The sequence below is a fragment of the Mauremys reevesii genome, linkage group 2, assembly GCF_016161935.1.
Source record: "Mauremys reevesii isolate NIE-2019 linkage group 2, ASM1616193v1, whole genome shotgun sequence".
NCBI lineage: Eukaryota > Metazoa > Chordata > Testudines > Geoemydidae > Mauremys > Mauremys reevesii.
This window is the reverse complement of record NC_052624.1, coordinates 35,937,769-35,951,031: the sequence shown is the minus strand read 5'-3', so window position 1 is coordinate 35,951,031 and position 13,263 is coordinate 35,937,769. Positions and strand designations below refer to the sequence as shown.

The following is a 13,263-nucleotide window of genomic DNA, read 5'->3' as shown; positions in this document are numbered from 1 at the left end:
AGTTGTCCATGCAATCTTAATTCAGCCCTCTTGTGAATCCATTGTGTGCACTGAATGTTGCAGGGGTGCTGCAGGAAAAAGAGTATGTGTTCATGTAATTAAAGATTTCATCATAATGCATGTGTTCAAGGGCTTAGAACTAAGGTTGCACAGGCAGCCTTAATTCTGGCATTTCCTAATTACTGAGTGCTTGACTATGCAAATTTAATAATGTTCTTTTACCATAGTATTTTATATGTCATTTCTTAGTTTGTTTTAAAGGGAAAAACAAATTCTGTAACAGTCCCTCCATCATGCACCAACTGCAGGTTTTGAACCTTCTGTGTAGCAGCACAGACTACTACCATTTGAGTTACATTAACTGTTGGCAGGAGAAGGCTGTGATCCCAGAAGGGAGGATGAGCTGCTAAGGCCAGGTGCTGGATGTCCGGAAGACTGGCCTGGTGGCATAACTCTGTTTCCTTCTCCTGGTCTGAGGAAGCTCTTACCTTATTTGGTGCCCCCAAAAGAGGAGATGGGCCACTCAGATGCTGGGTCCAGGGGGTAGTTTGGGGGAGCCTGGTGTGGCTTTTTCCTCTTCTCTCCTGACCCGCAATGCTGCAGCTCCTCTGGCAGCTCTCAGACGTTCCCATTGCAGTATCTGTTGCTTCTGCTTAGAATGTTCATGCTACTATCATTTTCCTGAGCAATACAGGCAAGCTAAACATAAATGGAATTTCAAGGGACAAAGAAAAGGCCATTTTCTAACCAAAGGGCTTTCTCTCTGCTGCATTTCAAAGCCCTTCTGCAAATAATGGAGATGTTAGAGCTCCTCCAAAAAAGATTGCAAAATCTTTTATTATGTAAAGAGAGAGGCAGTCTAAATAAGGGGTTCACTACCATCTCCTCATGTAATATGGATGTGAATTTCAGTATACTATCGTGTTATAATTGAGCTCTTTGTGACTGTTTCAGGTAAATTTAATGACAGATATTAGAATGCATCAATGGGCTTCTAAATCGGTCAGTTGTTCCAGTCCCTGCCAACCAAGGGAGCTTAAGACCTGGTTGCCTCAGGACTGCTAGGTTTATTGTCTTTTTAACCAGGTATCTGTCACTAACAAAAACAGGAACAGAGTTTTTGGGCCTGAACCAGTGAATGAATATTCCTTGTTTACAGATATCAAAATTGTAAACTTACTATTTATTATTTGCATTGTGGTAGCATATAGTGGCCCCAAACAGGGAGCAGGGTACACACATAATACATAAATCAGCATTAATCTCTCTTGTACATCACTGAAAACAATGAGAGTTATTTAAGTGATACTGTACATGGTAAATTAATTTATATTAAACAATAAGTTGCTTTAGGAAATTATTATCGGTGAAGATTTTGATAACCATAAGAGACATGTATTGCATATATACTTCTGTGATTAGTTATTCTGATTATATGACAAGACAAATAAAGATTCAACAAAGCACAACATTAAAAAGGAGGAAAAAAGAATATCCTTTGTGAGGGTTTCAGAGTTCTGCATTGCTGCTGTTTTCTTGGGCTTTGAAGTTGTTTTAGAGTCAGAAATTATGTAATTGAGCTAGATCAGAAATGCCTAGTGTGGAAATGAAGTCATATGATTTGACATATATAGGGCCTGATTTTAAAAAATGAGTTTGTGTAATAAGATGCACATAAATTATGCATAAAATTAGGCAATTATGCATGAAAATTAGGTATATGCATGCATAAATGGCCAGCTAAGCATCTCACACACAATCACGGTAATTTTGCACACAAATTACAAACATTTTGAAAATGAAGTCCATAAGGAGTTCAGTGTCCCTGTGTGAGAAGATAGCATTTGATTTTTTCTGAGCTGTAATTGAGTGAAATCCCACTCTGGATGGAGTGCAGCATAAGAACCTATGAAAAGAATAGAATAGATGTAGGGTAGTGGTGGAAGTGGCACAAAATAAAATTACTTTTTAATTTATCTCATGAGTGCCAATAAAGCACAGCCTTGCATAAGCAGTGGTGTGGAGCTGCGCCCCCTAGATGTAGTTCAGGGACAGATTTTACAAGTAAATCTGTCAATTTATTTGAGTTAAAATTCATTTTAAAATGGGTCCTTTATGAAATTTAGTACTTAGTGTCAGACCGTGACTCTCCCCTGTAGTGATACCATGAAGGGAAAAAAGAAAAAAAGTGTCTTTAAAATCAGTTTTATCTAATCTGGGAACACAAACACTAAAATGTATTAATCGTAATTGAATGTTTATAGCATGGCATCACTACAGGCCAGAGTTAAGGTTATTTGGGGGCCTTAATTCTAGAGTGGGGCAGGAAACTGTTTTCCTGTCCCTGAAATATTTTTGAGAGTTTGAACATTTTTACCATCCTGAATCAGGATGAAAAGTCAAAATGTTGAAAACGTTTGGGCATTGATAAAATGAAAATTTTCAAAACTTTCAGAAGTTTGATATGATTATGACTTTTTTATTTCTAAGACTTTTTTTCACCTTAATTAGTTTAAATTCAAAAACAAAATGTCATTTTGAATGAGGAAACCAGAATTTTTTGTTTTGAAAATGTCAAAATGAAACATTTTGACAATTTCAAACTAGAACAATATAAAATTAATATGGCATGCATGAAATGGATTAAAAACTGGCTAAATGACAAGCATATATTGTTCTAGTTTTTTCCAACATTTTTTCAAGTCAAGAGATTCATTGAAACTGACGCTGTTTTGTGAACAGTTTCAATTTTGATGAATTGGTATTTTTTGACCCAAAAAAGGTTAATCGAAAAATTCCTGACCAGCTCTACTTAAGTCTGCTTTTCCTTATTTTAACCTGTATGAATGTCTTTTAATTGTATCCTTACGTCTGAATTTTCAGGACTTACAATTATTTTTAAAGAATAGCATTGTATTAGCTTTAATAAAGCTAGCACAAGTAACAATAGTAGTGTAGATATGACACCACGGGCTAGCTGTGCAACTACAAGCCCACTGGCGACCTGGGGTACATACTCAGGTTCTGGCCTGGGCCGACATATCCACATGACTATTGTTACCTGTCCTAGAGCTAGATTAAAACTAGCATGAGTAAGCCTAATTGTGTGCTACAATCACACCTTCACTTGTGTCCCAGATCTCCATCTGCAAAAAGGGGATAATAGTACTCCCCTATCTCATAGAGTGTTGGAAGAATAAATCCATTAACGACTGGAAGGCTCAGATACTACAGTAATGGAAGCTGTATAAGTAGTTACAATCTTCACTTATAGTGTAGACAGACCCTAAGTAACTTTCCCAAGGTCACGTGGGAAGGCTATGGAAAAGTAAGGAATTAAATTGAGGTCTCACAATTCCCAGGCTAGCACCCTAATCAAATCAGTGGAGTCTGCCTCCCCTGCAAACCCACACTTACGTACCTATGCAGGGCTGGATACAATATTTCCCCTTAGTGTTTGAGCTCCTGGTAAAGCCTGATCCTGCAAGATGTTGCATAAACTCAATTCCTGTTGCCTGCTGGTGTAATTTTTACTGGATTTTTTTTCAGTTTATTCCATGTTAGCCTTGATTAGATTCTGGGAGCAACAAAAACAAAGATACCAAGCTTCAGAATGTATTTTTACAAAAATGGAACCTGGGATTGAAATTTAGAGGTCTTATGTTCTGAATGAGATTGCAGGGTGGAAAGATCTGTGATGCTCATATATGTTTTTAGCAATAGCTTGACACACTTGCATGGCATGAATACTTCTGGTCTACTTGATAATTTTAGGTATATGATTGTTTTATAATTGGGAGAACTACCTGAGAGATTTTTGGCGAGATCCATTCACCAGATTCTTGTTATGGCTAAAAGGAGAGCAGCACATCCAGATTTCTGTTATTAATATGTTGACAGAAATTTACCAAAGCTAATAAAAAACTATAAACTCTTCTGTTGCAGTAGCAATGTAGATGTGATCCTGTAATAGGGAGTTTACAGTTTTTAAAGAATATGTATTGCTGTAAAGATATAAAAATAAGAAAGCACAAGGAAAATTAGATTGCCATCTGCATATTTCCTGTGTTAACAGCATTGCCAGCTTTTGTTTAACAAACAGATCATCCCAATGTAAAATTACTAAGAAAAAATAGTAAATTGGGCATATGCCTCAAGTCAGTTGATATACATATACAAACTTATAAGAAAAAGAATTAAATTCTTACAGTGATTTCTGCTACTCTGTAATACTGCAAGAACCAGTAACATTGATATTAACAATAAGAAAAAAGGAGAATGCACATTAGGGCAGTAGAAATTAGAAATCCATCCCCAGTTTAGCAGAGGGTGGGGATCCCAGAGAACAAGGGGAATAAACCTGAAGCTATAGAAAGAATAACCATCCCAACATGTTTGAAGGAAGTAAGATATAGTCCTATCCTATCAAGCCTCTTCTTTTGTCTAGGACACCTAGGCCTGGTCTACACTAGAGGGGTGTGATCGATCTAAGTTACACAACTTCAGCTATGTGAATAACGTAGCAGAAGTCAACGTATTTAGATCTCACCACAGTGTCTTCACTGCAGTGAGTCAACTGCTGCCGCTCCCCCGTTGACTCTCCTGTACTCGCGGCAGTGGAGTACAGGAGTCGATGGGAGAGCGCTTGGGTTGATTTATCGTGTCTAGACTAGATGCGATAAATTGATCCCTGCTGGATCGATCGCTGCCCACCAATCTGGCGTGTAGTATAGACATACCCTTAGGGAAGTAAACACATTTTTCCCAAAAGGGCTCTATGGTGAGTTTGTAGCCTAGAAAATGTACACATTTTCAACATGAGCAACTCAGAGCTTTTCTGGGAATCACAGCATTTCTGTCCCATCCAATCCAACTTCTCTCTTGAGGGCTCGGATCAGGAAAAATCAGGATTTTAGTACTTTTATAGGTAATGTCAGCTGCTACTTTCAGGATTTTTTTTCTCCTGGATGTTAGACAGGGAGATGATAATGATGGCATTGCCTATATTGGCCTTATTTCATGGTTTGCGCATAGTTCCTTTTGTTAGAGATGGTTTCCTAGAAGATTAGATATCAGTTCTTCTACAACTTGGGCTTCAGGTTCAAAGTTATTTAGGAATCCTACAAGTCAATATTCTAAGTGTTCACCTGGTTTTCTAGTATTTCCAACTGTCTTTCCATTGCAGAATTATGATTAACAAGAAACTTTTAAAGTCTGGATGATTCTTCTGCTGTCTTTACCCTCTTAATGCCTGATTCTGATCTCATTTACGCTAGTATCAATCCGGTGCAATGCCATTGACATCCACAGGGTTACATTAGTGTAAAATTGGTGTAAGAGAGAGCACAATCAGTGCTCTCAATCTGCACATGGTTCAACCATGTTCACCTATTCCATGGTTCAGTGGTTATAATTTTTTCTCTGTGATACACCCGAAGATGTCTCAGTGTCAGGGATTCCCTGGGTGGCATAAAGCCAGCACAGCAGCCCTCTTCCATTCCCTCTCAGTTTCCCCATCCTTGGGGCAGACGATGATTGAGTTGGCCCACAATGTAGTTTTGAGCTGCTACATTTTAAACTATTTCCACTGCAATGGCCTCCCAAGGGTCCCTTCACCTGCTGCAGATTTCTGGAGCTCAGCATGTTTTGACCATGTTCCCCACCTGCCCGCAATATACATTGGGCACTGAGAAGGGGTGGAAGAGGGCTGCTGTATTGGCTTAATGCCATCCAGGGAATTATACCAGAAAAAATATATCAGTTATCGCTTAATGCACTATAATCCCCATTTTACAGAGCTAGAGGGTTAAGGACTTGATTTTTCAGAGGTGCTGAGCATCTGCAGATCTCCTTGACTGGAAATGGAGTTGCAGGTGTTCAGCATCTTTAAAAATCAGGCCATAAGTCTTTTCCTCTAGGCCTCAGAAGGAATCCATGTCTGAGCTGTCATTAGAAGTCAGGAGTGTCTGGCTCTTTGTCATCTGTTCGCGCTGTGCCTTCCTTAATTCCACCCAATGAATGAAATGTATTACTGGTATCAGAGTATTTTTCAGGTTAGGTGCATTTATATACTGTAATTCAGAGTTGTACAAACAATTACTGTTGTTTTTTAACATTTTATTCATGTTCTTTTTGAGATAAAATATTGATTTGGTTTGTAAATACCTTAAGTTTAAAAATATATATATTTGGCTTTAAAGTAATAGAGATTTCTTCCCACCCCTATTTAACTAGTGCTGTTGCTGAAGCTGAAGGAATCGAGCCATTAATAAATGTCCTGAGTGCTAAGAGAGATGAGACTGTTGCTAATGCAGCTACAGTACTAACAAATATGGCCACGCAGGAGCCATTACGTCTCAGCATCCATGGTGTTATGAATGCAATTGTAGAACCACTGCAGTCTACCAACAGCCAGGTACAAAGCAAAGCAGCACTCACTGTGGCTGCATTTGGTTGTGATGCTGATGCAAGAACTGAGGTAAGTCTTACGTTACCTTTTATCTGCTCTGTGGATATTTATTATATTTACTTTTTTTTAAATAAAACTAATGTTTGTGTTTTGCTGACTCTGGGACCAGCACAATTTAATATGTGTGTCTGAAAAAATCATTTATTTTATATAAAGTAAATCAATTTGTGTCTCCTTAATAGATAAATTCTCATTCATATAAGCTTAGTTCAGTTTGGCATGAGCACTTGGAAAACTGAAATATAGAGGATCCTCTGTAATCTTCATTTCATCGCTGTACATATACATAAAGCTGAATGGGCCAAGTTCATCTCCGGTGAAGCTCCAATGTTTCAGTGAGCTTTCACCCCCTATGAAACTTGACCACCAACATTCAGAAACATTTAAAATTAATTTATCCCCCCAAAAGGACCTTTTTGAAGCTCAGAAGCTTCCCCTATTGTTTTACTATCCACCTTCCAGGCCTTTGTGGCACAGTGATTAACCCTCTATTAGGAGAGTTGGACATGACTCTTGTAAACATAGTTCATGGAGAAGATAATTAATCCTTTGGTCAATCAGACCAGTAAGTGAACCTGTGCCTACCTATTTATCAATGGCTGTGTTTTGACTCTTCTTGCACATACACATCCCATAAATACAAAACCTTCTCAAGGGTCAAGGCAGCTGGTCAGGTCAGGAAATATGGGGCCTGGGCTTATCCATTTATCTGTATCTATATACTTAGAACATATTTCCCCCTGAAAATTTGAATGACTGATATTTCCATGAGTATTTGGAAGACGTACTGGAGCACCCCAGAAGAAAGGGTGTTAATGAGACTATGGCATACATACAAGAAAACACAAATTAATATATATTGTGATGTAAATTAGTTGCCAGGAGGCATCAGAACTCTGAGAATGCTGTACAACTCTCCAGGGCAACCTTGGGATGTACATTCTGTACAATTTTTAGAGTATAATGACAAAGAGACTGGAGATAGAATGGGTATGTGTATTTTTCCAGCCCACCCTTAAGCTTCCTTTTCTATTTGGAGTGTGCAATAGATGCAGAAAGCTTGTATGTGGACATTCTTCCATCCACCCGCATAGCTTCTCTTCAGGACTTGAGTGTTTCAGAGGGGCTTGCACAAACTTTCCTCAGTGGGTTGAACATAACTCTACATGACAAATGTTTTTGTGTCTCTTTTTAGTTAAGAAATGCAAGTGGACTTGAACCACTCGTTAAATTGCTACATTCTAAGAATGATGAAGTCAGAAGAAATGCCTGTTGGGCAGTTATGGTTTGTGCAAGCGATGAACTAACAGCAGTTGAACTTTGCAGGCTAGGGTGAGTAGAAGTAGTGTCAGGGCGTAGAGGGCGTGGTTTAGATGAAGATACTAACAAAGCTGCTGTTTGTATATTTTCGATTTTATGCCAAAGTTAATTGTGCATTTTAAAAAACTAAATTAGTTTCACAACGTAACATTTATTTCAGAAGGAAAGTTATAGATTCTACATGTCAACTATACTAGAAGAAAATAGCTTGAAATGGGGCCTGTCTGCTTGCCTGAAGTTACAGAAGCATTCTCAGTATTGTTACTATGACGGAACTTAATAAAACTCCGTTTAACATTAAAGGTAAACTTATATCAACAACCTTAGGGGCCACCATGCAAAGGCCATATACTTGAGATTAGCACTATGGGCCAGATTCAGCCCAGATGTGAGGAAGTGCAATCCCATTGAGGTCAACAGAATTTTTATATATTGAGATGTGAACAAAAAAAGTGCCTATCCAGGGTTCTGAGTGCCTTTGTCATACATAAAATACAATCAAGCAAATACCAACAAAATAAATGCAACAATCTCCCCAGACCTAGGAAGGGAACAATACCCACCCCAGCTACAAACCAAATGATGAAAACCAAACCCTAAAATGCCACTCTGAAACCAACAGGCAGCCACTGCAGCTCACATGGAACCCTACTGTAATGTGCTCCTGATGGGAAACTCCACCTAACCAGTGAGATACAACATTCTGCTTGAGCTGCAGTTTCCAAGTTGATTTAAGGTGTAACCCCACACAGAGTGCACTAGGGTAAATTTAATCTCAAGGTGACAATGGTACAGATGACAGCAATAAGGTTGCATCCAAATGGTTGCAATCTCCTGACGACATAGATGAAAAAAACTGTTCTGATCACTTCAAGTATATATTCTTCTAATAGAAGCTGGGGATGGGTGCAGTAATCCCAGACTTCCAATTCTGGCAATGAATGAAGGGCAGATATTGTCTTTGTTATATTATCCCACTACTTGACCCGTATTACCAGCAGCATTGCTTCTGTCATACTTGGATTGAGCATCAGCCAGTTAGCCCTCATCCTCGTCCCATTCTCAGCCAAATGCTTGGTAAGGAAGTGGATAGCACTGGCTGAGTCAGATGAAATAGACATATAAGACCTCATCCAAAGCCCAATGAAAATACTTCCATTGACCAAATAGGCTTTGGATCAGGTGCATTAAACTGAGTGTCATCAGTATACAATACTGTAGCCCACACCTCCTTAAACCTCCTAATATATCCCCATTGAAGAGGAAAGTGGGGCAAGAATTCCCCATCAGAAAATCATTGGGGAGAAAAACAATTTCCCACAGTTAACACCTTGAACCTCCCTGATAGGGGGGAATGAAGCTACTGAAGATCAGCTCCTGCTAGGGTTCACAGGTGAGTGAACAACAGCTCATGGTCAACAATATTGAAAGCCTGTGCACAGATTGTTAAAGGCCAGGGCAATATGACATGTCTAATTGCTCAGAGAGCTGTCTTTCTATCACCTTCCTGATAATCTTAACGAAAAATGGAAGATTACTGGACAGTAGTTGGACAGCTTGTCAGCTCAAGTGCCATTAACAACGGCTTTCCATATAAAAGCCAGCAATCTGCCTTTCCTAAGGGAGGCATTGATCATCTCCATCAACAATGCATCCAGTTCTTCCCTGGTGTTCACCACGCAGGAAGACATAGGTCTGAAACACAGGTTGTGGCTTGAAGAATTCCCAGTACTTCTAGTACCTCAGCGAACATTATTGGCCTAAATTTAACCTGAGAAGTTTGTACCTTCTAGATATCATCCTGCACCCACAAAAGTAGGCAGTTCAGTCTGAATCTCTTTGATTTTCTCTGCAAAGGCACTTGAAATTTCTTCTGTGGTTGTCACTTGTACCAGACACCGTGCAAAAACAGCCTGGATTGGTCAGGTAGTATGCTGATCAAAACATAGCAGACTCTGTGGTAGAAACAGAGAAACTCTTCTTTCACACAGCATAAAATCTCAAAAATTCTTTATTGCACAATTGGTTAGATTCAGCACGAGACTTTCCCCATCAGCACTCTGACCATTTTTCATCTCATTTCAGTGGTCACAAATCATCTGTAAAGAATGGATTTGCACACATTACACAAAGGCTGAATTTTGCTTCCAGGTCCTAAGTAAACATAGTTGTGCTGAAGCATCACAAAAAGGAATGCCGTGCAAGATAATTATTCTTTTCTTCCTCTACAAGGACTCTACAATCTCCATACACCAGCATCTGAGTTAGCTGTATTAGCCTGCAAGGTTTAGGGAAGAACCATAACTCTTCTGTGGAATTGTATATTTGGTTATTTTGTACTATAAAATATACATAATACATAGTTAACTCACCAGGTTCTTATATAAATTCAGATTATCCTTCTGTTTTCTCTACTTTTACACTCCCCTTATCTTCAAGATCTCTGACACTGTCAACATCCTTCTGACTTAGAATTAACTAGAACTCCCCTTCTTCTTAATGCTCCTACTTAACTGGCTAGATTAATGACTTTTGCTTGTGAGTAATATGAAGGATGTTTTTTGCTACAGACAGAATGCTGCACCCCATTCACAGCCTCCTGCTGGCCCAAGGGGTAGGAGGCTAGGATTGAAAATAAATGTGTCTCCAGAATAGCAGTGCAGAGTACCATTTCTGTACTGTGTAGTAATTAATTAATTATTACTTAATGATGGATTAGTCACATTAATTGAACAATTGTTTCTATTTTGTTGAACAGTGCTTTAGACATCCTGGAAGAAATTAACTTGTCAACAGGGCGCAAAAATAACTTCAGTGAAGGAGCTCTGGACAAGCTACTTGATAACAACCTTTCCCAAAAATACAGCCAAATGGGGTACTTATCATCCAGTAACATAATTACTGATGGGTTCTATGATTATGGTCAGGTAAATTACTTTAAGTATTATTTAAAAGTCTATGCAGGGCCTGACTCTTCACTCCTTCAGATGAAGTATTGGGTTTATGGCCCTGTTATGCCTCCAGAATACAAAGGAGTCATAGCAGGGACCAGGATCTGGTCCCTTGAATCACCTTGCTCCCTTCTCCTGTCCTGTGCTGTGCCAGCTTGGTGCACTTTGTCACTCTTTTGAACACCTTCTTTGGCAAATAAACCCACATCTTTTCTCATGCTGTCCCCATATCTGGAATCTTCCAGCTGACCATTTGCAACCACTGTCTCCTTTTTCAGATCCCTCCTGAGATACTTGGCTCCTCTCCTGCTCTTTTTCACTACAATCTGTATAATAAGATTGTCCTTCTGAGTGTCACTCTGAAGCCTAGTGTCTGCTGAGTCAGTGTGAAGCAATGGAAACAGCAACAAGCATGGTTAAGAGCTCTTTTTGTTCAGAATATCACCAGGTTCAGTCATCCCTGTGATTCACGGTCTGCTACTGTACAGTTTTGAAGTTCACAGCCATTTTTACTTTACTAATTATACCTGTGAGATATTCAGCCACAGTAAGGCATGTATCTATGCCATGCCAAGAGTCCTCAACCATTGAGATATCAGACGTAACTCAACCAGTCACACCCTTACTCTACAGTTAATTTGCATGGAACAATTCATTGGTTATGTGGGAAACTGCACAGATAGTGTATTACTTGACCCAACTGCCATATCCAAACACGGGCTTTCAGCTACTATTATAATATATTAATCTGTCATCTAAATAACTATGTTTTTTTTTCACAAAAGGAATTAACAGGATGTGAATATAACAGAGATCAAAATGTGCTTTGTACAGCCCTCTTTCCCATAAAATGGCCTTTCTAGAAGGACCACTCCATACTTTGTCATCTGTTGCTGTCTTAACTGTGGGTGGGATCCTCAAAAATACCTAAGTATGTTATGAGCACAAGTCCTATTGAAAGTCAGTGGGTTTGTGCTCCTAAATCACTTGAATGGTTTTAAAAATCCCACCCTGGATTGTATGAACCTGTCTTTATTCTGAACTAGTTTTGGATTATATACTAGTAATAACAACAATTACAAATGAAATTATTTGTAAAGCAGCTTTTCAATGGCAGGTAAGTGACGAAGCAACTGATTTTTATGTATTTTATTTTTATATGTGTTTGTAATTTTAAATTCTCAGCTACATTCTGTTAAAGATTCAGAATCTTAAATGATTCTTTTTAACTTCCTTTTTTCAAAATAAGCTTTTGCATTCACCTTTAATAGAATAAAATTTCTTTTCTTTTATTCTAATTTTCCTGTAGGTAAAGCCTGGAGTGAAACTTTTGTCTTTGGAGGAACTGAGTATACAAGAGCTTAATGATCATCGTGCTATAATTTTAGTTAATGCTAAACTACCAGAAGCGTGAGTCAGATTTGCTTTGGAAAGATTACATTTCATTAAAATTACTTGCCTTTTTCCCTCATCCATTGTCATAGCCCAACAGTACTGCAACTTTGACCTTCTATTGTGAGTGAAATCTTTCTAGGTTAACTTTAACATTGTGCTTCCTTTTTCAGGAGCCAAAGGTTTTGCATTTTATAAACTCCGAATTTTGATATATTTTTCTTTAAACAGCACAGAACTGTTCAGTTGAGTTGGTTACATTTAGAAACGTGAGCTATGAAAATTTTCAATTTAGCTCCAATTCTTGATGGAGGGGCTCCCAAGGATTTAGGAGATCATGCCATCTGCATTGATTACCAGGCTCTCAAAGCTTAGTACCTGTCTCAGAATTGCAATGAGGCTCATGAATTTGCTGAACTTCTTCCCCAACCAAATTCATGAGGTTTAAAGCAGAATGTCCCCAAAAGCAAGAAACAGCCAAGCATCATACTCTCTGGTGGCCTTCTACATTTGTGGTGCAGTAATGTAAAAAACTGATGTCCACCTCTTTCCTACTTAAATTAAAGACCACCTAACAAACCCTGTTACATATGAACTCAGGGAATTGGTACTCTGAAAATCATTTAATCTAAACAGTCTCCCAAATTAGAGAAGGTTCTGTCAATATTTTGCAAATCCCAAACCCTCCTCTCTGTTGTCATCAAGTTGATCTCTGTTATCATGTTTCCTTTTTTAACTTGTACATGATATAAAGAGCTCTGAGATCACCTATTACAACCTAAACCTCAGTGCTCTTTGCAGGTCCCTAATTCTATCAAATATTCTTTCTTTGCCCTTCTTGTCACAACCCCGTACCCTGGTAGCAGCCTGAAGGCAATATACTGTCCAGTTTTCTTTATATGGGTCACAGGATTTTTCACTATTTAGTAATTAATCAAGATCACTAATTACAGGTTGAACCTCTCTAGTCTGGCACCCTCTGTACCTGACTGGTGCCGAACCAGAAAATTTGCCGAACAACAGGAGGTCAATATTGTAGCGAGCGGGTCTCTTTTTATTTTTATCTCTCCGAGGTGAATAAATGGAACAACGCTTGCAACGCTGCCTAGCCAGGGCTTTCTGGCTCTTTTC

The 13,263-nt window shown here is 38.7% G+C and overlaps 1 protein-coding gene across 5 annotated transcripts in view; it reads left to right on the top strand.

Moving 5' to 3' along the window:
- Positions 1–13,263, top strand: part of ARMC3 (armadillo repeat containing 3) — an 89,549-nt gene that overhangs the window by 56,509 nt on the left and 19,777 nt on the right. For all 5 annotated transcript variants that reach the window (XM_039525849.1, XM_039525850.1, XM_039525846.1 and 2 more), the window contains 4 exons: positions 6,235–6,478; positions 7,665–7,801; positions 10,548–10,716; positions 12,050–12,150. In XM_039525849.1, the coding sequence (XP_039381783.1) occupies positions 6,235–6,478; positions 7,665–7,801; positions 10,548–10,716; positions 12,050–12,150 (651 nt within the window). The remainder of the gene's footprint in view (positions 1–6,234; positions 6,479–7,664; positions 7,802–10,547; positions 10,717–12,049; positions 12,151–13,263) is intronic.